Source organism: Panthera pardus, unplaced genomic scaffold (genome assembly GCF_024362965.1).
Source record: "Panthera pardus isolate Hobbes unplaced genomic scaffold, ASM2436296v1 HiC_scaffold_3, whole genome shotgun sequence".
NCBI classification, from domain to species: domain Eukaryota; kingdom Metazoa; phylum Chordata; class Mammalia; order Carnivora; family Felidae; genus Panthera; species Panthera pardus.
The window spans coordinates 12,264,196-12,290,067 of record NW_026526876.1 but is presented as its reverse complement, the minus strand read 5'-3'; the positions used below and the strand labels follow the sequence as shown (position 1 = coordinate 12,290,067).

General features: G+C 58.8%; 1 protein-coding gene across 8 annotated transcripts in view; it reads left to right on the top strand.

The window, feature by feature from the left end:
* Nucleotides 1-5,356: 5,356 nt before the first annotated feature.
* The window catches only part of SPNS3 (SPNS lysolipid transporter 3, sphingosine-1-phosphate (putative)), a 35,633-nt gene continuing 15,117 nt past the window's right edge, over nt 5,357-25,872 (top strand). For 3 of the 8 annotated variants that reach the window (XM_019413799.2, XM_019413798.2, XM_019413802.2), the window contains exons 1-8: nt 5,357-5,811; nt 8,853-8,918; nt 12,994-13,130; nt 13,628-13,779; nt 14,519-14,585; nt 15,191-15,339; nt 16,120-16,272; nt 19,559-19,748. In XM_019413799.2, coding sequence (XP_019269344.2) covers nt 5,601-5,811; nt 8,853-8,918; nt 12,994-13,130; nt 13,628-13,779; nt 14,519-14,585; nt 15,191-15,339; nt 16,120-16,272; nt 19,559-19,748 — 1,125 coding nt within the window. In that variant the 5' untranslated portion in view covers nt 5,357-5,600. Of the gene's footprint in view, nt 5,812-8,852; nt 8,919-11,662; nt 12,356-12,993; nt 13,131-13,627; nt 13,780-14,518; nt 14,586-15,190; nt 15,340-16,119; nt 16,273-19,558; nt 19,753-25,872 lie in introns of those variants that run through there. The other 5 variants (XM_019413791.2, XM_019413796.2, XM_019413795.2 and 2 more) reach the window with 5 other exon arrangements.

Here is a 25,872-nt window from a genome sequence, read left to right as displayed (position 1 = left end):
ACTGCCATATCCCGGACACACTTCAGATCAACGCAGACCAACAGGACGGGAAGCAGTCGGGGGCTCCGTCACTTATCTGACCAGTTCCCTGAAACCTGGAGTCTAGAATGTCACCCGCTTTTTTCGGATAGTGTGATACCGCATTTACTCTTTTTAATTGCGGCGAAACATACACAAAATAAAACTTACCATTTTAATCATTTTTAAAGTTTATTTGTTTTGGGGTGCCTGGATGGCTCAGTTGGTTGAGCGTCCAACCTCGGCTCAGGTCATGATCTCACGGTCTGTGAGTTCGAGCCCCGTGTCGGGCTCTGTGCTGACAGCTCAGAGCCTGGAGCCTGTTTCGGATTCTGTGTCTCCCTCTCTCTGACTCTCCCCCGTTCATGCTCTGTCTCTCTCTGTCTCAAAAATAAATAAACGTTAAAGTTTATTTGTTTTTGAGACACAGAGAGAGGGAGATGGAGAGAGCTCAAGTGGGGGAGGGTCAGAGAGAGAGAGACAGAGAGAATCCCAAGCAGGCTCTGAGCTGTCAGCACAGAGCCCCATGTGGGGCTCGAACCCATGAGCCGTGAGATCCTGACCTGAGCCGAAGTCGGATGCCACGCAGGTGCTCCCACCTGAACCACTTTTAGGTGTTCGGCTCAGGGGCATGGGGCTCATTCACCAGCGAAAACCGCCACGGCCACCCGTCCCCAGGACTTCTCCACCTTCCCAAACGGAAGCGCTGTCCCCGTGAAGCACGGGCCCCCACCCAGTGTCCCTTCTGTGTCTCTACGACTGTGGCTGGGCCGCGTCCCGGTGGTACCTCACGGTGCTGGAACCCGGGGCCTTACCCGAACATCTGTGACTGTGTCGCCCTGCTGGCCTCCGGGCACAGAACCCCCCGGGGACAAATCCCGTGTCCCTTGGAGGGGTGGCCTCCTGGCCTTGCCTAGTGAGGGCTGGACTCTGGAGCGGGGCGACCGTGAGCAGCCCCGTCTCGTGCTCACAAGGGGCAAAGGTCTTGTGTGCCTTGCACGAGTGTGTGCACCTCCGTTTGTACTCTCACACTCATACCCGAGGATGCCACTGGTCTCTGAGGGCGGGGCCGGGACCAAAGTCCCCCGTACGTGTGCCAGGGAAACCCCACAGCGCTTCCTCAATAGGCAAAGTTCTGGGCATTTTTCACACGTCACCTTGTTTACAGCACGGCAATCATAGCAGGTTAGGAGCTGTGTTCTGTTATTACCCCATTTTACAGGTAAGGAAACTGAGGCACAGAGACCTGAGTCAGGCCTAAGAACAGATGGCCGGGGCTCAGACAGGCCCTTAGCCGTGGGGCTGTGGGAGCTCTTGCTGGAGCACCTGCTTCCCAGCCCTCCTTGTTTCCCCAGGACCACCCCCTGGGGCGGGAGGGTGAGCCTCACCCTGACAGCAATAATAGAGGCCAGCCTCCCCTCCCTGGCCCCGAGGGGAAGGCTGCACTTGTCTCGGTTGTTGGGCTCAATTGACCTTCTGTCGCCCAGAGAGGTCGAGGACTTGCCTTAGACACCACAGCGCCCAGAGAGGTCGAGGACTTGCCTTAGACACACAGCACCCAGAGAGGTAGAGGACTTGCCTTAGACACACAGCGCCCAGACAGATCGAGGACTTGCCTTAGACACACAGCGCCCAGAGAGATCGAGGACTTGCCTTAGACACACAGCGCCCAGAGAGGTCGAGGACTTGCCTTAGACACACAGCGCCCAGAGAGGTCGAGGACTTGCCTTAGACACACAGCACCCAGAGAGGTAGAGGACTTGCCTTAGACACACAGCGCCCAGACAGATCGAGGACTTGCCTTAGACACACAGCGCCCAGAGAGATCGAGGACTTGCCTTAGACACACAGCGCCCAGAGAGGTCGAGGACTTGCCTTAGACACACAGCGCCCAGAGAGGTCGAGGACTTGCCTTAGACACACAGCGCCCAGAGAGGTCGAGGACTTGCCTTAGACACACAGCGCCCAGACAGGTCGAGGACTTGCCTTAGACACACAGAGCCCAGGCAGGTCGAGGACTTGCCTTAGACACACAGCGCCCAGACAGGTCGAGGACTTGCCTTAGACACACAGCGCCCAGAGAGGCCGAGGATTTGCCTTAGACACAAGGCTCGGAAGAAGCGAAATTGGAATTTGAACCCTGGCCTCTCAGGATGCAAAGCTCACATTCTCGTCATGTCTCCAGACTGGCTCTTTCTTGGTTTGCTTTAATTTTTTATTTATTTTTATTTTTAATTTTATTTTTGAGAGAGAGAGAGTGCATGAGTGGGGGAGAGGGTCACAGAGAGAGACAGAATTCCAAGCAGGCTCCACACCACACCCTCAGCACAGACCCTGGATCAGGGCTTGAGCCCACGGCCCTGGGATCACGAGCTGAGCTGAAATCAAGAGCCCGATGCTCAACTGCCTGAGACACCCAGGCGCCCCTGCTTGGACTTCTCTTAAAAAGTTGAAGCGAAATTCACGTAACGTCTTAAGCATTTCGAGGCACACACTTCAGTGGCACTTGGTGCTTTCGGTGTCACCTCTGTCTGGCTCCAAAATGTTTCACCCCCCAGAGGAGACTTCGAACCCACGAAGCATTTCCTGTCCCTCCCGGCCGCTGGCAAGGACAGGTCTGCTTTCTGCTTCTGGGGACTTACCTACTCAGGATATTTCGTATAAATGGAATCCTACAGCGTGTGACCTCCTGCGTCTGGCTTCTTTCCCTTAGCACAGTGTTTTCGAGGGTGGGCACGGTAGCTGAGATCAGGACCTCAACCCTTTGCTTTGTTGCGCTCACACACCGAATTCGGTTTGCCCGTTTGTAAGCTGATGGGCGTTGGGGTTGTTTCCGCATGTTGCAAATAAGGAATAGCGTTTCCACGGACATTCGTTCGCTTGAGTCCCTGTTTTCGATCCTGCCGAGTTTATACCTACAAAGAGGACTGCTGGTCGTAGGGTAATTCTAAGTTTGACCTTTGGAATACTGTTTTCCACAGAGGCTGAGCCATTTCCCCTTCCCACCAGCAACGTATGAGGGTCTTGTTTCCCCCACATCCTCACCAAACTTGTTCTGTTCTTTCTTTTTTTTTTTAATTAGATTTTTTTTTTTTTTAATTCTGGTCATCTCAGTGGATATGAACTGGTTTCTCATTCTGGTTTTTTGTAAGTTTACTTATTTATTTGGAGAGAGGGAGAGAGAGGCAGAGAGACAGAGGGGCAGACAGACAGAGAGAGAGAATCCCAAGCAGGCTCTGAGCTCTCAGTACAGAGTCCGACATGGGGCTTGATCTCATGAACTGTGAGATCATGGCCGGAGCTGAAATCAAGAGTTGGACACCCTAACCGACTGAGCCCCCGAGGTGCCCCTCATTGTGGTTTTGATCGGCATTTCCTTAATGACTGGTGAAAGCGAGCATCTTTTCATGTGCACGTTGGCCATTTGTACGACTTCTTCGGAGATACCTGTTCAAGTCGGCCGCTTATTTTTTTTTAAGTTTTTAATTTTTTTTAATGTTTATTTTTGAGAGACAGAGAGACAGTGCGAGCAGGGGAGGAGCAGAGAGAGAGGGAGACACAGAATCGGAAGCAGGCTTCAGACTCCGAGCTGTCAGTGCAGAGCCCGACGTGGGGCTCGAACTCACAAACTGCGAGATCATCACCCGAGCCAAAGTTGGACGCTCAACCGACCGAGCCACCCAGGCGCCCCAAAACCCACAAAGTCGTTACCCATTTTGTCCCATTTGCTTTCTTACCGTCTCTTAATTTTTTCCTGAACAACTTGATAGTAAGGTGCCTACACGGTGGCCCGTTACCCGTAAACACTTCAGTAGAAGGGCTTCATGGATGTAACCACAGCACAGTTATCAACTTCAGTTCATTGGATGCTGGCGTGTTTCTTCCTGGTCTGCCTTCTGAGTTCCAATCTCATCAGCTGATCCAAGAACATGCCCTTCTCTCCAGGAGAGGACACAGTGTATCCAAGAAGTTCCCTTCTCTCCAGGAGAGGATACAGTGTATCCAAGAACGTGCCCTTCTCTCCAGGGCAGGACACAGTCTCGTGTATGCGCTGATCTTCATCTCCTTTTCTGAAACAATCCCTCCGCCTTCCTAAGTCTTTTATGACTTTGACACTTTTGAATACCGCAGTTCCTTAAAAACAAAACAAAACAAAGTGTTCTGTACAGTTAGCATACAATCCAGCAATCACCAGCCTTACCCAAAGGAGTCGAAACTTCAGTGCCCGCAAAAACTCGCACACAGATGATTTGGGCAGCTTTATTTAAATTGCCAAACCTTGCGATCAACCAAGATGTCCTTCAGTAGACGAACGGATAAATGAACCCTGGCCCATCCAGACAGTGGAATATTATTCAGCACAGAAAAGGATGAGTCTCAAGCCCTAAAAAGACATAAAAGCACCTTAAATGCATTTTGCTACGTGGAGAAGCCCGTCTGAAGAGCCTCCATGCTGTGTGATTCTGACTCTACAGCTTTCTGGAAGAGGCACAACTATGGGGACAGTAAACACAGTAGTGGTTGTCAGCGGTGGGCAGGGCGGGAGGCAGAGCACAGAGGATTTTTAGGGCAACGTAACTTCTCTGTGTGATGCTATGAGAGTGGGTGCACATCATACATTTGTCTGAACTCCAGGATGTACGACATCGAGTGAACCCTAACGTAAGGGGTGGACTTTGGGTGATGGTGTCACCGTGGGTTCATCAGTTCTGACCGACGTCCCCCTCTGCATGTGTGGGGGCTGGGTATACAGGAAACCTCTGAACCTTCTGCTCGATTTTGCTAAAACTTTCCTAAAACACAGTGTATTAAAAACATAGCGTGCCTCAATTCGGGTGTGACGTTTCCTCATTAGATGTGGTCACCCTTAGGTGACGTTGGCCTGCTCGGGGCCTCACGTGGAGGAGCACGACACCCCTGACCTGGTTGGTGGTGTTAACTCGACCCTTGGTTGAGATGTCGCCTGATTCCCATGCGGTGTGGTTACTCCCTCTGCACCCCGCTACTCATAAACTGTAAAGAGACGCTTTGAGACCCTGCTGATATCTCGCCCCTCATCACAACGTCCCCCTGGGTTTTGTATCTACGACAGATACAGGCTGCCCTCCTGTACGCGCCCCTCTGCCACCTTCGTTTCTCCAGGTGGGGCACCAGCCCGGAGCAGGTGGTGGCCTCGTGCACAGTCCTGCTGGGGCTTCTCGCCCGGGCGGTACCCAGCCTTCCTGATGTGACCCCGTTCACCTCCCGCACTCGCAGCCCGTGTCTTGTCTGGGCAGCCAGACCCTCTTCTGGAGAGCCCTCTCACTTCCTGTCCCATCTCGCTTCCTCACTGCGGCCACTGAAGCTGCAGGCCGGGTCAAGGGACCATAACGTCCCGTCCCCCAGGGTGGGTCCCTCGCGGGCCTCAGAGTCTGGGGTGGTGAAACCTCGCCGGCGAGGCCGCAGTGGGCTCAGGAGGAACCTGTGCAGTTGGGGCTGCTGTTCTGAGGTCAGGACGCTGGGAAACCACAGGAAGTGAGTCGGTGCAGAGCTGATGCGCCTTCGTCCCGGGACAGGAGCTACAGGCGGGTGAGGCTGGGGGCATGTCCGCGGAGTGCGGGGAGCCCGGGCCGGAGGGGCCTCAGGGGCCGTCCCCGGGGCCAGGCGGTCTCCCCGGGGCCTCGGGCTTGGGACAGTGCGCCCCTCGGACCACATCCGCCCCTTGGAGCCTGCCCCTCTGGAGAGCTCACGCGGCCGCCGCGGTGCTGTGCTATGTCAACCTCCTGAACTACATGCACTGGTTCATCATCCCAGGTGAGGGGGGGGAGGGCGTCCCGGGCTGCACCTGCTGTCACTCATGGCTCCCGGCCACCTGCTGGCGCTGTGGACGCACGGCACCCACCGTCCAGCAAACTGTCTTCTCGTGGAGACGTCCCAGCCGCTCTCACCCCTGGAGGGGGGGCGGGCGGTTTCAGCCAGGCCCGAACCGGGGAGGGAGGCATCGAGTTCCCAATTCAGCCCCAGACGGGGTGTATGCACACAGGTGTGGTGGGTGAGGGCAGCAGGGCGAAGGCCCGGAGGCTCTGGGGGTGCCCCGTGAGGGTGTGGACGGCAGGCCGGCAGCCTGGCCCAGAATAGCCGGGCATTTCTGGGCCAGCGGGCTGTGTGCAAACCTTGCACTTTCTTACTTCCTTCTTGGAGGCCCCGGGGCTACCCTGTTCTGCCTGTTACTGGCACATTCACGGACTCATTCATTCCTTCATTCTTCCAGATTTAACCTTTTCTCTCTGCATCAAGGGCTCATTCACGACTGGCTGAAGGAACATTAACTACAGGCTTGGAGACCCGGGGGAGGGGGAGGGGTCGGCCTGGTGGTTCCTGAGCTCCAGAATGGCCACCTTGAGGGGCAGAGGCGGGGAGCTCGTCACCGGGACTCCTGCAAGGCAGAGGGACTCACAGGCCGGCCTGGGGGGCTCAGGGGGCGGAGCTCAGAGGATCACAGGACACAGCAGCACAGGACAGGGCAGGAGGGACGTCAGCGGGGTGGCCCCAGGACGGTGACTGAGGGCTCCGGCGGGACCCAGAGGAGGGGGCACTCGGGTTGGGTCTTGAAGGACGAGCAAATCGGCAAGACAGGGAGCCGGCAGGTGGCGGGGGGGGCATTGGGTGAAGGGTCAGCGTGGGCCAAGGCCCACGGGGCCGAAGTGTGTGGTGTGGTCAGAGCTGACGAGGGGAGCGTGGGGAACTGTTCTAAAAGAGTCTTGTTGCCAGATCACGGCTCCTTGGTTGCCAGGCTGGGAGCTGGGGCTTTCTGCTGAGGCAATGGGGAGCCATGGATGATTTTTTGGGTCGGGTGCGGAGGCGGGGACTATGCTCAGATGCTCAGATTGGTGCAAACAAGACAGGGGACCAGTCCGGGGCTAAGGGGGCTGAGGGTTTGAGTGGAGGGCCCGAGGCCGGGCAGGGGTGCAGGGACTGGGGGCGGGTCAGTCACCGGTGTGGAGTCCTGCAGGCCTGCAGGCTGGGGAGCCCTTTCCTAGTGGGCACTTCCTCTGGCCTCAGGGACCGGACGGAGGAGGCCTGGAGAAGTGAAACCATGCGGAGAGGTGCCCGGGGCTGCTGGGGGTAGGAGGTTTTCAAGGCAGCCAGATGCCCTGGGGGAAGACGGCCTAAAGGTGAAAAGCAGGCTGGGAGGAGCCCAAACTAGGGCCCAGTCCTCACTCTGGAAGATGGAGACCAGTGTGATCCTACAGAATTTTCGTGTAGTTATTGAGTTATTAGTGTTTTTCTCTCCAACAAATACGTCTTATTCATGTAATTAAAAATACTAAGAAGGGGGAAAAAGAGGGGCCGCTTGGGTGGCTCAGTCAGTTGAACGTCAGACTCTTGTTTGGGCTCAGGTCATGATCTCACAGTTCATGAGTTCGAGCCCCGGGTTGGGCTCTACGCTGGCAGCCCGGAGCCCGCTTGGGATCCTCTCTCTCCCTTTCTCTCTGACTGTCCCCAGCTGGCACACTCTCTCGCTCAAAAAATACCAGTAAATAAACTTAAAAAAAAAAAGATATTAAAAGGAAGGAAACACATACAGAGTGGCATGCCCAGACGCTGTGCATCTGGGGCCAAAGCAAATGTCTTTACAAAAATCTCTTCTCTTGTCTGGTTCTTTGGTCTTTCTTTACCTGCTGACGGGCCTCAGCCGTGTGGGTGTGGGGCTTTCCTCCCCACCGCGTGGCCGCTTCTGCAGGCAGCACTTGGTGGGAGGGCGCCTCATCCGTGTCGGGGGGACAGTGACAGTCCCCGCCTCTCAGGCGAACAAGCACAGGGCCCCGCTCAGGGGCCTGGGCCTCGGCTGCCTCATAATCCAACGAGACCGACGATTGCTTTTCTTTCTAAGGACTTGGCCAGGGCCTCACAGCTTGGACGACCAGGCGCCTCTGCTTGGACGACCTCTTCCTGAAGTTGTGCTTTCGGGGATCGGAGCCTGGTGTCGGGCCGTCTCCTCCCTCTGGGTTGAGCCGAGTGCCCATGGCACCGGCCTTGGCCTAGGAAGACCCTGGAGGGCCTGCCACCCTCAGGGAGGCGGGCCGAGGCCGGACCTAAGTGGGGCCTGTCTCTGAAGCGCTCACATGCACTGTCGTGACTGTCTGCTCATGCGTCTGGAAGAACACGCGTGTGCACATGTGTCTCTGCACGCCTATGCTCACGCATGGGTGCGCGTACCCGAGCAGGGCTGCGGCCTTGCAGTCCCAGGGACTTCCGTTAACACCGTGGTCTAGGGGGGCCCGGGCGGCTCAGTCGCCTGAGCGTCTGACTCTTGATTCCCAGCTCAGGTGGTGACCCCAGGGTCGTGGGATCGAACCCCGCGTCTGGCTCTGCGCTGAGCCTGGAGCCTGCCCTCGATTCTCTCTCCCTCTGCCCCTCTCCCCTGCTTGTGCGCTCTTTTTCTCTCTACAAATTAAAAGGAAACAAAACAGAAACAAAAATACCCACCGGTAGTCTGAGCGAGCAGCTGTGCAGCCGCGGGGAGCCTCCCGTCACTCTGACGATGATGGCATGTTGGCACGCGTGTGTGGGACACGTGGGTGCCTCTGTGTGCACGTGTCAGTGTGCGCGTGCATTCATGTCCGAATGCGTACACACACTTGGGCCTCTGCGATATGTGCTCCCGGGCGTGTGGACGTGCTCCCCTATCTGTGTGCGCGTGTGGTTGTACGTGCGTGTGGGACAGAGAGGAAGAGAACCGAGTCACCCCCTGTGCTGGCCCACTGGGGCCCTGTCCCAGACGTAGGGGCAGCTGCCCTTAGAAGCCCCGCGGGCCACTCCCCATTTCCTGAGCGCTGTCCGTCTGTCCACAGGCGTGCTGCTGGACGTACAGAAGTTTTTTCAGATCAGTGATAGCTGTGCTGGTTTGCTTCAGACAGGTAAGGGGTGAGTCCCTGGTGGAGCTGGGGCCCTGGGCTCATGCTGGGGAGGGGCCTAGTTCCAGCTGCTGGGAAATGGGGGCCAGGCTGAGCCCCGCTGAGTCCCCCCGGCACAAAGGAGGGGACGCTGAGGAAGGGTGGTGCTGGGCGCGAGGGCAGTGTGGGTAGGAGAAGGGAGGAGGTAGGCCCGGTGCCTGAGCCGAGCCTTCGGGTTTGAGCGGAGGCACTGCAGGAGCGGGGAGGACGGCTGGAGGAGGCCCCTGAGCTTCAGATCATGACTGTGGCGTGCTCTCTTGTGCCCATGTAGCCCGGCTGGGGCCAGAGACAGGCTGGGGTTGAGAAATCCCGACACGTGCTTTCCCCTGTGGGCCTGAAGAATCTGGCCCCCGGAACTCAGACAGACAGACAGACAGACAGACATACTTCCCACATGTGTTCAGATGGGGTTTGGGCCCACGGGGCCTACAGTCCAGGGGTGGGGACCAGACACACCTTCCATCCACAGTGACACACACGTGTCCCCATGGGCACACTCACTGTCACCACACCGGATACGCACGTGTGCACACACCCAGCATGTAACCAGCACCCGCGTGCCCCTCTCTGTGGCCCCTCCTTCCCCCAACAGTCTTGCGACAAGTGGGACCCCTGGGGATACACGAAAGCTTTTCAGGGGCTACACGGGCAGAGTTGGGAGAGAATCCACTTATAGACCCTCAAGCCTGTGTGTTTCTTTCCTAAAATGGACCTGCCTGAGAGAAAGCTCCTGGTTCCTCTTTCCCACCTCACCCCTCCAAGCAGGAAAACGTCCCTCTTCCCTATTCTGTGTTTCTTCTACGCCCAGCCCTGGGGTGTGGAAGCCTCCAGGGTGCCATGCAGACGGGACCCTTCACAGACGCTGGGCTCCCGTGCGAGGCTGTGGGAACATAGCAGAGACGGTGTCAGTACGAACCCACTGGGGGTGTTTCCTCCAGGCCACAGACCCGTGGCCAAGTGCCAAGCCTTGTCTGTCTTCCTGCTGGCGTGACAGTCTACTATTTATCTCTAATTTAGAATTCAGAAGCAAGATGTTGTCTCAGGGATGGGTGTCAACACATTTATTTCAGATATCTTTGAAATATTTAGTGTCTTTCTCACAGGCGATCATCCTGATTTGTTGGATCGATTCGGCGAATAAAGACTGGTTTGCTCATTAAAGCGGTGTCCGTAGATGGCAGACATGTCCCACGAATGCAATGAATGCCTCTGTGGCCCCAAGGGTTTAGGTGAAAATATCGTGTAAAAAAGTACAATAACGATGGAAATCACATCCTTAGCAATTATTTAAACTTAGGATGAGAACGTTGTAAATGTTGGCTGAAAACGCATGAAGGGGTACGTAGTTCTACAAACGTCTTTAAAAGGCACCGGAGGAAAAGAGTTAGCAGGCCACCGTGTACGTCCCAGGTCCGTTCTGACTGCTCTTGTCTCAGGGCTGAGGCTGGTGCTGGTCTCCAGTCATTTCTGTAGCCAAAGCGACACCATCTCAGCTCAATACCAGCAACTTCTAGGTTAAACAGATAATGGGAGGTGAGTCGGTATTTGCCCCCCTGGTCCTCTCCCTGGTGAACAGGATTATTACTACAAAGCGCTGATAAATGAGATGCATGGAAGGAGTTTGTGCAGGTGAGGGAGAGGGGCAGAGAGAGAGAGAGAGAGAGAGAAAGTACGTGTGTGTACGTGTGTGAGTGGGTAGAGAGGATGTGCGTGTGCCTGGGGGGGTGCCTGGGGGTGTGTGAAGGGAGGCTCAACTCTGCAGAAGCAGCCCAAAGGGTATGTGGAGAAGGCAGTGGGGTTGATGACCAGATGACCAGGCTGTCTCCGGGGACCTCGGGTGAGTCTTCGCCTTTTTCTGGGTTGTCGTGAAATGGCCTGAGACCCACCCTGTGTCTGCAGAAGGGAGGGAGCCCCTGACTCAGCCGTGGCTGAGCTGTAAGAGTGGGGCAGAGGGTGGGGGTTAGCAGTGGTCAGACCCCCTCCCCTTCCAAAGGGACAGACTGGCTGTTGGACTTAATTTGTTGATTAATAATATTTAATGATGTGGCCTTTACCATGTGCCCGACACTATCTCAAGTGTTTTGTGATATTAACTCATTTAATCTTTACAACAAACCCACGAGGCAGGCATTGTTATTATGCCCATTTTATGCATGCCGAACCTGAGGCACAGAGAGGCTATGGGGCTTGCTGAAGGTCACACAGCTGGGATCAAATCCAGGCAGCTTCCTGTGGAGTCCTTCTCTTAACCCACTGCTCTTTCATCGCTCCTATTTGTCACAGAAGTCATTTGATGCTACAGGAGCAAAGGAGTGTGTGTGTGTGTGTGTGTGTGTGTGTGTGTGTGACAGAGTATGCCTTCCTTTGGGGGCAAGGTTCTCCATTTCAGGGCATCTGTGGGTTTAAGGTGTTTAGATCTTATAAAGGATCCCTGCCCCAAATCTCATAAAAGTATTAGAACTTTTGGGGAAGTATTTTTATAACCTTTGGGTAGAGAAGAGATGCGTTAAGGAGACAAGAAACACCACACCGGGAGTATTGACACATTTGAGGACACCAAGGTAAAGAAGGTAAACTCGACATGATTGAAACTATAAATGCAGTTAGTAACAACAATGGATGACATTTATTAGGCATTAACATAAAGCTAGTCACTGCCTTTTTTATATGCTTAACTTCATTGAACCTTCTACAGGAAGCACAATGCTATCTCATTATATAGTTGATTCGAGGGGCACAGAAGAGTTAAGGAATTTGCCCAAGGTCACACAGCTAAGCAGTCATTGGGTCAGGATGTGAGCCCAGAATTTGCATTTTAAGTCCTTAAACGTAAAGGCCTGGGAGAAATTGTTTGCAATTCCCACAAGGGCCCAAGAGAGAAACGGGCAGAAGGTGTGAGCACAGGAACTGACATAAGGACAATGCAGATTAAAACATCAGCGAGACACCGTCTGTGCCTCAACCATTAAGAGGAACAAAGTGACTGATCATATCAAGGGAGCTGAGAGATACGCGCTTCTGCACGAGTGTAAACGGATACAGCCTTTTTGGAGGCCTATTTTGGAGGTAGCTATTAAAATTCTAAATGTCCCTGGCACCAAAGACCATTCTCTGTGGAGTATTAGGTCGAACCATTTTAAATTGCCTCATTTTTTGTAGGTCAAAACTGGCCTAATTTCTGCAACCACGCACGGCTCCACCCAATACCAGAGCGGGTGGGGCGGAGTGGGAGGGGCTGGGACGAGTCTGGACGCTCATTAGGCTCAGGCAATGTCGATCACGAGCGCTCAGCGAATGCGGACCCAGGCATGGGGCGGGGCCTCGGGCGGAGGCGGGTCCGGACGCCGCGCTCACCTGCGGCCGCGGACACGCCCCCCCTCGGAGGGTGGAGACGGTTTCAGGTGAGGGACGCGAGCGGCGAGGGTGCAGAGTCGTGCGAAAACGCGGCAGTTTCTTTGTCTTCGCAGAGTAGCAAACGCGTTCGTTAACCCAGTCTCCCAATTCAGAAGGGTTTACTTTAAAAAAATGGAACAAATACAACTGACGGTGTCAGGGGAATGTTCTGCCTGCTTAGGAAAACCAGGCCCTTTTCCAGCCTCCGGGAACGACTGCACTCATTCTTAACCCTGCAGGTCTGCACCGCAGGCCCGGGCAGGCCTCCCTTGCCTCCCGCCCCCAGCAGGGGTGTGACGGCAAAATCGGACCTGGCCCAGCCAGGCAAGGGGACGGACAGCTCCGCAGAGACGCGGGGCCTGGCGTGCACCGAGCGCTGGCGGCTCGGGGGACGCTCAGAGGGGTGGCGTTAGTAACCCCAGGCTGCACAGCGAGCCTGCAGCAGAGCCGGGATTTGAGCCGGCGCAGCTCCCTCCACCCCCTTCCCAGTTCCCCTGACTCGGGGCCGTGGGTCCTGTGGCCTCCACCCACTGCCAGGGTGCCAGCTTTGCCGCACCTGAGCCAGGCCCCTTCTGCGGGCCCGCAGGCCCGTCTGCGCGCCCACCACCACGGGGGAATGCATGGGGCCCCGGCCTGTCCCCTCCAGTCTTCATAGGTTGCCTGCTGCTGTCTGCACCTGTGTTTGGCTACCTGGGCGACCGACACAGCCGCAAAGCTACGCTGAGCATTGGGATCCTGCTCTGGTCAGGGGCGGGCCTCTCCAGCTCCTTCATTTCCCCCCAGGTGGGTGCCCTCATCCCTGCAAGGCGCCCTGGACCTGCCCCCCCCCCCCCCCCGCCCCCGCTCCCACCACCTGCTCCTTCCCGTTAAAACATGGGTGGGCTCCAGGCTGGCTGCAGGGGCGTCATCCAGGGCCGAGAGAGGACCCCCTTAGGCTCTCTCAGCGGGAGACTTCCTCCCCTGCGCCTCCCGCTGCTGCCTGTGGGGGGCGGGTGGAGGTGACAGCCACTGTCTGGGGGCCCAGAAAAAGGGCTCCCCTGGGCGGTGGGAGAGTGGGTGGGGAGGCCGCGGTTGCAGGCGCCAGCAGGGGGCACCCGTGTGATGTGGAGACCTGGGCTGGGCGGGTAGCCAGGCGTCTTTGAGCCCAGATCCCCTCCTCCACCCCGGGGGGGGGGGGGGGGGCTCCTGTCACCAGGACCTGGGGCCTCTGACACTCGCTCAGGTCCCTCACCCCGAGGGTGATCCTGGGGCTCACTGGGGTCTTGCGCCTGCCTGCCCAGTATTCCTGGCTGTTCTTCCTGTCCCGGGGAGTCGTGGGCACCGGCTCAGCCAGCTACTCCACCATCGCACCCACCATTCTGGGCGACCTCTTTGTGAGGGACCAGCGGACCCGGGTGCTGGCCATCTTCTACATCTTTATCCCTGTTGGAAGGTTGGTGCCACCCAGGACCCGCTTCCCCAGGCGGTAAACTGAGGCCCAAAGGAGCCAGAATAGTCTGGGCTGGGGTAGGAGGGCATCAGACCAGGAGGGCTCCTTCCTCGCTTTGTCCCTTTACCACTCTGGGCCTCGGTTTCCTCATCTGTAAAGGGGGGGCAAGAACACTGGCTGATGGGCTGTGTTGAGGGTTCGAGGGAATCAAGATGCCTCCTACCCCGTAGGACGCTTGGGAAGGCCTGCTTGGGGAAGCGTGTGGGGTCGGGGCGGGCTCCCCTGGGTGGGGGAGGTCAGAGTGGATTTGCAGTCGGGCCCGAGAGCTCTGAGCCAGGTTTCCTGGCATTGCCTGACTCAGGCAGGGCTGAGCCTTGGGTCCTTGGATAGGGAGGCAGGGGCAGTGGTGCTGGAGACGGGCCTGAAGCCAGAGGTCACCGGTGACTTGACCAAGGGCAGTGGACATCTGGGCCTCATGTGGCTCACTTTTCCTGTGACAGGGCTGTGAGCAGCAGAGAGCCAGCCCCTTGGGGTGGGGCGCCCCAGCTCAGGCTGGCCTTGCAGCCTTGGGCTCAGGCTGGGCCTCCCCCACTGCCCATCCCCTTGCCCTTCCCCCCTCACTCCCGTTCCCCTCCCCACCACTGCCCATCCCCTTGCCCCTCCCCCTCACTGCCCATCCCCTCCCCCCCACTGCCCCGCCGCCCCCCTCACTGCCCACCCCCTTGTCCATCCTCTGTCGCAGTGGTCTGGGCTACATGCTGGGCTCGGCCGTGTTGCAGCTGACCGGGAACTGGCGCTGGGCCCTCCGAGTGAGTCCAGCCTCCTGTTCTTCCTCTGATCCCCCTGGGCAGGCAGGGACTTTCCAGCCTCCAGTGGCCTTCGCCACTTGGCACGGTAGCTGGCGCCGTGGGGGGTGGTCAGACGTTGGCAGCTTCGGACGTTTGACAGAACGTGAACTGTGGAGGTCACGGCCCTGGATTCAGATGCTGGCTGCTGGGTCTGCTCAGGACGCGAGCTCAAGCAAGTGGCTTGCAGAGCGGGGGCAGTACGTGCTGCCTCCTGGAACCTCAGAGGTGGACAGACAAGGGTGGGGACATCCCAGGGCAGAAGTGGCCTGGCAGGTGGAGGCGGCAAGAACCCCAGTCGGTGCCAGTCCTCAGCCACGTGGGCTCACGGACCCCAAGAGAGCAATCACTGAACAGACCGTGTGGAGGGAGGTCCCAGGGGGACCCTACTCCCCAGAGAGGCTGCATTCCCAGGGGTGAGGGGCAGTCAGGAAACGAGCCCCCTGCCCCACCCCTCCCAGGGCACAGAGGCTCCCGGAGCCTGGGCCACATGGTTCAGCCACGTGCAGGATCTCCTGGGTCGCAGGGGTGTATGTGTGGCCCTGAGATCCTGGGTCCTCCGTGCCCAGGTCATGCCCTGCCTGGAAGCTGTAGCCTTGGTCCTGCTTATCGTGCTGGTTCCAGACCCTCCCCGGGGAGCTGCTGAGAAGCAGGAGGAGGTGGCCATGGGGGGCCCGAGGAGCAGCTGGTGGGAGGACGTCAGATACCTGGGGAGAAAGTGAGTGTCCCTGCTCCTCCCTGCACGTCACCAAAAATCCTGTCTGCCCTAGCATTGCTGACCTGCCTCTCTCCGCCTCCAGGGAGCCCTCCGTGACTGTCCCGATGTTCACAGCCTTCTTCCTCCTCTGAGCTCCCACTCACCAACTTAGGTGCCCCTCCCTCAGTTGGAGGCCCCCTGCGCCTGCCTGCCTGCCTGTGACAGAATGGGGACCGGAAGGGAGGGAGGGAGGCAGAGTGAGCTCTGCCAGGGCCTTATCCCCGAGTGACCTGAGACTTGGAACCTCACTCCCCTCATTTATTCAGCGGACATAATTCTCCCCGGGTTGCCGGGAGGATGCTGGGAGTTAATCACTCACCTCTGCAAACCTCGTGGGAGTGCGTCCATCCTCTTTCTGTTCCAGGCATGGGCGGGGAGGCGGCCCCAGTCAACTGCACTCCCGGCCTCATGACTTACTGGAATGTGGGGTGCGGACAGGCCCCGGCTCTCGCTCTCTTTGATACAGAGCCATGCGACTGGGGGGGGGGGGGCGCTGGGAGGAAGGTGGGGGCAGGGGGCGGCTTCCTGGAGAACGTGCTGTTGGGTTTCGGCCTTCCTGGACGGGGAGAGCTGGTCCTGCAGAGAGGAGGGGGGAAGGCCCAGCGAGAATGGGGGTGTGGCGGGGGCTGTGGCGGGGAGGGTCCGGAGCCTGGGTGACCTGGGAGGGCAGTGACAGGAGCAGAGGGGCCCTGCGGCCACGGCCCTTTCTGGGGGTGTCAGCCAGGGCGCTTTCTCTTGCAGCTGGAGCTTTGTGTGGTCCACCCTTGGGGTGACTGCCATCGCCTTTGTGACTGGAGCTCTGGGCTTCTGGGCCCCCAAATTTCTGTTCGAGGCCCGTGTGGTGCATGGACTGCAGCGCCCTTGCCTCCAGGAGCCGTGCAACAGCCAGGACAGGTGAGGGGGTGCTGGGAGCCCTGGGCGGGCACGTGCCCCGGGACTTGGGGCCTTGCTGGCAGACTGCAGGCCAGGTTCCCACTCTGGCTGAGCTCCTGTACCTCCGGGCGGCCGTAGGTGGCAGCCTCGTCCCCTCTGGGCCCCAGTCTCCCTGCTCTTGAGCCACTGTGGGGGTCCGGGAGGCACTTGGCAGGCGGGTGAGGCTTCTGCAGGGCCTGTGGGGCGATGCTTCCGTCTCGGTCTCCTTGGCCTCCTCTCTGGGGACACAGAGAGAGCTCCGTGTGATTTCCGGAATGCCCCATGCCCGAGCTGGGCCCTCTGCCCGTAGGTCCCCTTCTGTCTTCCCATCGTTACTTCTTAACCTTTAACGTTAGCTGAGCATTTTACGTGAAGAATCCTCAGAGGTGTTGTAATAACAAACCCGATTAGTCCTGTTGCAAATGAGGAGACAGAAGTTCAGAAAATTAAGTGACTTGTCCCAGCAGCACGTGGCGGAGGCAGGTTCAAGCCCCGCGGACTCCAGAGCTGGTGGTCTTAGCGCCACGTCCTGTCGCCTCTGGAGACGCCGGTTCCTGCTGGACTCGAACATCTGCGCACCTCGCTGGGGGCGCTTCCTGGAGCACCGCGGGGGCCGGGAGGAGGCAGCAGTGATGAGTGAATGCATGGACCACACAGATTGTGATGCTGGCCTTGCAGCTACGGCCAGACTGTCACCTCCCTGGAGACAAAGACTGGGCCCTAAAAGTCGCGCAGCAGCTTGAAAACATGGGACACGGGACTCACTTGTGTGTCTAGCGTTCAGTGGCTGTGTGTCCCTGGGCAAGCGAGTCCCTTTGTCAGAGAGCCTGAGGCCCCGCGTCCAGATGGTTGCACTGGGCCACGTGCCCTCCCAGGGTCCAGGGGATGGTCCTTCCTGCCTCGTCACCTCCGGGGGCTGCTGGTGTCCCTTGGCTTGTGGCCGCGTCCACAGTCTCCACAGCTGTGGTCACGTTGCCTTCTCCTGTTGTGTCTCACGTCTCCCTCCGCTTCCCTCTTACAGAGATGCTGGTGATTAAATGGAGGGCCTCGGTTAATGGGTGCTAATGTCCCCTTCTCAAGACCCTTAATGCAATCACCTCTGTAAAGGTTCCAGAGATTAGGGCATAGACATCTTGGGGGGCATTACTCAGCCTGGTGTTGGGGTTCTGCATGGACCTCAGCTACTAACACACCCTCTGCGGTTAGGGTAGGCCCCACGGTGAGGGTGCGTCGAGGGAGGGAAGCTTCAGGACAAGGATGCTGGCTTAGCCCCTGGGAGAACTTCCAACACTCAGAGCTGGCCCCTGTGGAAGGGGCTGTATGGTGGTAGTGAGCTTCCCGCCCCTCAGGGCATGTAAGTGGGAGTCGGACAGCTGCTTGCCAGGGCCGTTGTACAGAGGGTCAGTGTGGAACTTGCAGGACGTTAAGGACCCTCTTGGCTCTGAGAGTCCGATTCTGGGAAGGTCTTGTGGGTTGGGGGTAGCTTGGCGGCTGGGCCTGTCCTCTGGCCACAGCTCCTGTGTGGGGGCCAGTGGAGGGCCCTGTCTGAATAATCAATCCTAAGTCTCAGGAAGGTCTCCAGAATCTTCCAGGGCCAGCTCAGACCCGGACTCCAAGGTAGACAGCATTCTTCCAGGATTCGGGGTCACTCGACTGGCCTGAGCCAGAACCTTGTGCAGCTTGTAGCCTGGGAAGGGTCGCTGGGCACCTTTAAGCTGCCTAAGGCCACACGTGCTTCGTCAGGAGGCCCTGGCTGTGCCAGTGAAGGGCTGTGTGACCTGGGGCAGGTCCCTGCCCTCTCTGGGCCCTACACTCCCTCCTATACACCAAGGGGGTGGGGCAGGGGGATTAGCCCACCGTCCTCAGCCTGTGGGATGGATATTTCACAGAAGCTGTTTAGAGGAAAGGCGGTTTTGGGGAGACTCGGTCTGTCAGTAAGCACAGTCTCGCACCTGTCGTGTTGCATCTTGGTGAACGGTCATCACCCCGCCATACCGGAGGCCATCTGCGCACTTCTGGAAATGCTTGGGCCAGGAGGGGGTGCTGGCGGCGGGAGGGGGTGGGTGGGGCAGTGGTGCTCCAGGCCAGGGGGGCCGGAAGATGGGTGAGTCCGGAGAACCCACAGTCATTTGTGCAGAGGTGGGGGTGGAGAGAGAAGGGCGAGATGCCACACGGGCAGCAGGGGCCGGTCCGCAGAGCTGGCCCGAGGACAACGGGAGGCCACCGAGCGCTGGAGAGGCCCCGACTACACCCATGGTTCGTCTAGGTCGGCGTCCCTTGAACCCCTTTAAAAGGAGGCTGGGTGGGGGGGGGGGCAGGTGGGCATTGAGATCCTGGCTCTGCTGCTGCATTAGCTGAGTGACCTTGCCTTATCCTTCCTCCACCTTGCCCCCTGCGGCTGTCTGCCCAGAAGTTCTGGGACTGTCTCTTGTACTCCAGGCTCTGTGTTGCTAGCGTAGTCGGGAGATTAAGGCACACCTGGTTTGTGTCCTCCAGGAATCAGCAGGCTAGTGAATGACCTTGATGGTAGAAACACAGAAGCGGATCTGGGAACTGAAGGGAGTGAAGGAATCAGCAAGGGGACAGAGGAAGGCATCTCCAAAGAGGAGATCTTGTGATGGGTCTTGACGGATGAGTAGGAGTTCAGTAGGTGGGAAAACTAGTGAGGAGTGTCCGGATGTAGGAATAAAAGTATGAGGTGGGGACAAGAGCCCATCTGGGGGCAGAGGTTGGAGCTGGGGGATGGGGTTGAGGTCAGCCAGGGTCAGACCACGGAGGGCCACACGGGCCGCGATGAGTTGGCACCAAATCCAGTGGTGTCTGAGAGCTGGTGGGGAGTTTTAGGCAGGGGGTGGGCACTCTGTATTATTATTTTTTCAAACCTGTATTTTAGAAAGCACCCTCTGGGGACCTGCTTTGAATTCGGTCTGAGGAACCCTTCCCCAGGCAGCAGGTGCAGGAGGGGGTCAGGTGTAGGGGAAGCGGGTCCGGGAGTAGGGACAGGGAGTGCAGTTAGGAGGGGCTGTTTGAGCAGTGAGGCCTGCTGGGGCAGCCACCCTGGTGGCCAGTGACCTCCCCAGGAAGAGGCAGGAAGGAAAATGGAGGGAGGGGCCCTGAGGACCCAGGAGCATTGGTTAGGAGGGAGGGGAGGGGGCCCACAGCCACACTCCCTGTCGGTACCCGATCACGCACTCGGGGCAGGGGCTGAACCCCAGGACAGGGCTACCCCCACCTGGCCGAGTAACCCTGCTCTGCTCTTTCCCATCAGCCTGATTTTTGGGGCGCTGACTGTCGTGACTGGCATCATTGGAGTTGTCCTGGGAGCAGAGGCTTCCAGGAGGTACAAGAAAGTCAACCCTCGGGCCGAGCCCCTCCTCTGCGCCGGCAGCCTTCTGGTCGCAGCCCCCTGCCTCTACCTGGCTCTCATCCTGGCCCCGACCACGTTCCTGGCCTCCTATGTAAGTGAGTGCCCGCTGGTGGTGTGGGTGGGTGCTGCTTGTTCGCGTGGGCCGACGCCGGGCCAGGTTTTACGTACATTATGTTTATCACTCCGTCCAGGGACAGCCTGCTACCCCCATTTTACAGATGCGTAAACTGAGGCTTACCCAGAGTGGCACCGCTAGGGAGGAACAGAACTGGGGTTTGAGCCTGAGCCTTTCTGGCTCTGAGCTGCTGGTGAAGGCTCTGATGGGAGACGGTGGGACGCATTTGTTCCTCGGATGTGCTGTGAGAGCCAGGAGAGATGGGGTGACAGGTGAGGGGAGTGAAGCCCAGATTGGCCATGGCCCGTGCCGACGCCGCTGTAAAGGCAGCGATCGGATGCTCTCTCGTCTTCCGGGCTCTATTCCGTCATACCCCTCCGTGTGCCCCACCCTGTGGCCGTGCCAGTGATGAGCTCACACCTCCCGGCCTTTGCTGTGCCCGTCCCTCTGCAGGGGCACGGTTCCCCCTTGAGCTCCTTCTGCAAGGCCCAGCTCAAACGCTGCGCCTCCAGAAGCCTTTCCAGACCGTCCCGTGCTCCCGTCAGAATTCACTGTTCCCGCTTGGGTTCCATGCATGTTTGGGTCCCTCGGGCACCGTGGTGTATGGGTGGGGCTGTATGCACACCCCCTGCTCCCCAAAGCCCCAGCCCTGATGGTCTCACCAGTGGGAAAGGGCCGGTGATTCTGGGAAGCTGGTGCCAGCCTAGCCCCAGCCAGATGGGCTCCCCTCCCCTCCTCTCCCGTCCCAAGGCCCTGGGGACCCCACCGTGGACACAGGTGCCCCTGCACACGCCCGTGGGCTTCACCGAGCACACTGAGACCAGAACTACCCACGCCCAGAGCCCACTGTCACACCCGCGAACTGGAAAGTCAACACGTTGGTCCTGCTTCCAAACAGTGTCTGTCCAGGCCCAGATATTGCACTGGGGCGAGAGGGAGCTGCGGTCCGTTTGCTTCTTCTCGGTCCACCTCTGCCCTGGTCCCTGGCCCCGCTCCGGGCTGGGCAGGCGGGAAGGAAGGACGGCCTGAAACGGGGCACGTGTTACCGTGCCCAGAGTGGGTTTTCCCCGAGTGTCTGTGTCCTCCTGGTGCCAGCTTCCAGATGCTGGCTGACCAGCACGGGTCGCTCTCTCGGGGGCACTTTTTGGAGCCCCGGCATTTGCATCATCCAATTACTGCTGCAGGTCGTCTTCCAAGGCGTCCCTCCTCTCGGCTCAGCTGGTCCTGCTGGACCCACCACCGGGGCTCCCCTCTCGTGACCCTCAGGCCTGCCCCCTCTGCCTGGCGTCTGTCGGACCCTGGATGCCCTGGGGAGGGGCTCGGGGCCTGCATCCTCGTGCCCCTGGGTGACACGAACGGGTGCCCCCACGGTGCCCTGTGTGAGCTCCACTCAGGCGGCCCCAGCACTCCGCTGGCTCGTGTCCTCTGTCTGTGGCTGGGTCGCTCGGAGCCCCTCGCCAGCTCTCCTACTCTTCAGGTTAACCCTCCCCAGCCCACGCCTGCAGCCTTCCCTCTAGAAGCCAGGGGGAGGGGGCCATACGGGGCCGTCGTTTCTCTCCCCAGGTCCTGAGGGAGGGGATGGCGTGTCTCTGAAGGTCTGGGTGGGCTTCTGCCGAAATTCCCGGAGGACAGACGGGTCCTGTTAGCGCTGCTAACAGTGGGGGAAGGGCTTTCTCACCCCCACTTACAGATTGGGAGACTGAGGCCCGGAGACAGAACACAGATAGTGGGACAGACAGAGCTGAGAGCCAGCCCATAGTCTGTGTCCTTCATGCCCTGCTGACTCTTGTCGCTCCCGTGGGGGAGGAACGGAGCCCGGCATACAGTAGGTGCTAATAAGTGCCTAGATGCTTACTGGCATCCGGGCCGAGGGAGCAGCTCCCTGAGTGGGGCCAGAGTCTCGGCTGCTGGGGCTCAGCGGGCCTGACCTTGCAGGCAGATGGAGGTCTGTCAAAGGCCGTCCCTGCATCGGCTGGGGCCCAGTCCCCTGCCAGTTCTGCTTCTGCCACCGTCCTGTTTGGCTCTGGGAGGCGGCTCCTTGGCTGTGTTTAGGGGACACAGCTGTCTCCCCCTCTGCAGCCTGGCGTATCTCCAGGGCTGGATGGCTCGTCTAGAAGTGACATTGCGTCCCGGCTGACAGAGTGGAAGAAACTCTTCTCTGGGCCTGCCGCAGGGGTGAGGGGCTGCGGGCCGGATGGTGGGCAGGCCGGGGGCGCGTCCCTCCGATGCTGGGAGGCTGCTCCCTCCGTGACTCGTGTGTGGGCCTGGCGTGGGACCCAGCGGCACCAAGCCAGCAGCCAGGCTCCCGCCTTCCAGGAGCAGCGCGGAACCTTCCGGGCCTCCTGAGCAGAAGCCCTTCCATGGCTCCGTCTGTGCCTCTAACTGACGTTCCGGCTTGAGATTCGGGCCCTCTGCCTGGCACGGCTCCTGCCGTCTGTCTGTGGGACCCGTGCCAGGAGCCCCTTCCTGGTCTGTTCACCTGCCCACTGCCAGAGACACCGCAGACCTTCCGGGGCCCCTGGCGCCTCTGGAACTGAGCCCAGCTCCTCTCGGGGGGCTCGAAGCCCCTCATGACTCCCTTGACCAGCCATGTCCCCTGCAGTGCTGACGCCAGGGCCCCTCCTGGTCCCCACGTCTGTCCGGCCGACCCTCCCTTGGCTCCCTCCGCACCCCTCCTCCGTGGAGCCCTCCGGAATTGCTGGGCTCCACCTGCCCCCCACTCCCACCCTCCTGCTCTCTGTGAGGTCTTCTTTAGGCCACAGTTACTTATGCTCTGACCCCTGTCCCAGCCCAGGGGCCCGGGGGGTCCCACCTTCCTCAGCTCTCGGCCTGAAACACAGCGCCAGGTACTTGGGGGGGGGGGGTCACCGCTTGCTGAGTGGATGGCTACATCACCAGCCACCCGAAACATTCATTTGTTTTTCTATTAATTTTTTTTAATGTTTATTTATTATTTTGACAGAAAGAGAGAGACAGAGTGCAAGCAGGGGAGGGGCAGAGAGAGAGGGAGACACAGAATCTGAAACAGGCTCCAGGCTCTGAGCTGTCAGCACGGAGCCCGATGCGGGGCTCGAACCCACGAACCGTGAGATCGTGACCTGAGCCGAAGTCGGACGCTCAACTGACTGAGCCCCCCAGGCGCCCCAAATGTTTATTTATTCCTGAGAGAGTGAGAACGAGTGGGGGAGGGGCAGAGAGCAGGTCCAGCTTTTGCGGAGGGTGGGGGGGTTTGCACTGAGGAGGGGGCATCTGGCTCCTGTTTTCTGCGTCTGTGGACACGACCGTGTGGTTTGCCCTTCATCAAATCTGCTTCAGCGCACCGACTGCCGCGTGTTCACGAGGAATGTGGTCTTTGCGGTTTTGGCATCAGGATAACGGCCCCGAGGAACGTGTTGACACATGCTTCTTCCTCTTTGATTTTCTGGAAGAGTTTGGGAAGGACTTGTGTTCGTTCATCTTTAGACATTTTTAGAATTCACCAGTGAAGCCATATGGTTCTGGGCTTTTTGTTGTGGGAAGTTTTCTGATCACTGACTCAATATTTACTTGTTATAGATCAGTTAAGGCTTTTGATTTCCTTTTATGTCATTTTTGATAGTTGGCGGCTTTCCGAGAATCTGTGCCTTTGTCTAGGTGTCTGGTTTGTTGGGGTATAGTTGTGCCTGGTATATTCCCTTTTCCCCTCTCGGCTCCCTGAGGTTGGCGGGACGTGCCTTTTCCATTGCTGGTTTTGGGGACCCGAGTGTTCTGTGCTTTCCTCCTGGTCGGTGTCGCGAAAGCCTCATCCATTTTGCTGCCAGCTTTGTTGTATTGATTTTCTCTATTGTTCTGTTATCGGCCCATGTTCGGTGGAATCAGTCCGGCTTCTGTGGTCATAGGCGTGGGTGGGGCTAGACCCCTGCCCCCATCCAGGTGACGCGGGGTGTGGGCTCGAGCCGCTGCCGTGGAGGCGGAAGAAGCGGGTGGATCCCAGGTACATCTCGGAGGAATTTCCCGATGAGTCCACGCGGGGTGTGAGAGAAGGAGGGGGTGCGGAGGCCTCTGAGACACTAGCCTGTGTGGCCACCACCAGGGAGAGGACCCTGGCCAGGAGCTGTGGATTTGGGGAGGGTGCAGTGACGGCAGGCCGGCATCCTGGGGGAGGGGGCTGTGGGGAGTTAGACGTGGAGTCTGGGGCCACGGGACACGACGTCACCCCTAAAACCTTAACGGGTGGGAAATGGCTGCGGCTCACCATGCAGGAGCGTCATCGGGTTTGGGGGACATTACAGGGTCAGCGTCTGAAACGATGTCCAAGGGACGCCTGGGGGCTCAGTGGTTTAAGCATCCGACTTCGGCTCAGGTCACGATCTCATGGTCTGTGAGTTTGAGCCCCGCGTCGGGCTCTGTGCCGACAGCTCGGAGCCTGGAGCCTGCTTGGGTTCTGTGTCTCCTTCTGTCTCTGCCCCCCCTGCTTGTGCTCTCTCTCTCTCTCTCTCTCTCTCTCTCAAAAATGAGTAAACATTAAAACAACAGCAACGAAACGATGTCCAAAGGCGACTGAGGAATTGACTTCTGTTCAAAATCCGGAGTCCCTGTGTCTGCTCTGTCCAACTGGCCGTGTGTCCCTTCACTTTCTCAGATCCCAGAAACCACATTGGTTCTTCCCGCACCACCTCTGCCATCCCGGGAGACCGATCCGACTTCCTGGGAAGGGCACGTGGAAATGCGGGCGTGTGTGCCCATGTGAGTGTGCTTTTCAGGGTGGATGTATGCGGGTCTGTGAATACGGGTGTGGACGCACGTGCTTCCGCGTGTGCATCTCCGGGCACCTTCACGATCGGTCTGTGCTTGGTTGCGCGTACGTGTGTTCGGCCTGGACGTGCACGGACGCGTGTTCATTCTGTACGAGCCCGGATGTGTGTCTGCCCTGGACGCGCACGATGTGTGGGGACGTGTCTGCGTGTGCCGTTTCGCGTACGGGTCTGTGCGTGAGTGTGCACATCCACGTGTCTCAGGGCAGCGGATGACCGGGCGCACGTGTGTGCACACGCGTGTCTGCACACGCGCTGAGGGTAGCTCAGCGAAGAGGGATCTGGGCGGCACTTTGTGCCACCCCGCATCGCCTGAGGCTGGGACCAGCCTGTGCCGTGTGTTTCATGGCGGTGAGGTTTCCTGACCTTAGGGCATCTGGTCCGGGGCCTTCCCTGGGGAGCCCTGCGCTGGACACCCACCTGCAGGCACCGAGGGTTCCATCCCTCCCTCCTTCCGGGTCCTTGGCAGGGGAAGTGGGCTTCTCAGCTGTTAATTAGGATCCAGACACGCACAGCAGGGCTTGGCACACACCCCCTTCCTTGGCCTCCTTCCCAGAGTCACTGCCCTTCAGAGGAGAAGGTCTGGTACTCGGCCGAAGGACCGGACCGAGCCCAAGGTGGGGGCTCCAGCACTGCCGGCCCCCGTGGCCGGAGGACATCCCCGGGGGGAGGGGGCGGGGGGCTTTGTGGTCCCGATGGAGGGGCTGGGTCAGGGGAGGGGAGTGGGCAGGCATCGAGCCTCGAGGCATCAGGGAGATCTCGTGTTGTTTCTGCTTCTGCACTTGCTTGCCGTGTGAGCCGGGGTGAGACCCTGGCCTGGCCGAGCCCCGATTCTCTGTAACGCGGGGGCCTAGTGCTGGCCTCTTGGTTTCGCCGAGGAGCCTTCTTCTGTGCCTGTTCTAGTTACTATGGGAACGTGATGACACTCAGCGGTTTCGAGCAACAAAAATACTCATTTTGCTCATGAATTTGCAGTTTGGGCAGGTTGGGACTGGGGATAATTGGTCAGGATGGGGTGGTGGATGCCAGCCATTGGCCGGGCCTCGGCTGGAGCTGGTGGCTGGACCGGCTGCCTGTGACCTCTCCACGTGGCCGGGGCTTCCTCGCAACGTGGTGGCCGGCCCCCGAGGACTAGCGTCCAGAGAGAGCCAGGTGACGCCGTATTGCTGTGTGTGCCCTACCCTCGAAAGTTACACAGCATCATCTTTCCTGCTTTGGGTTCTTTGCTCCAGTCACAACTGCTTGCTCAGAATTGAGGGGGGATTCGGTCTTTTATGGGGCTTTGGAGAAAGCACGTGGGGATACCA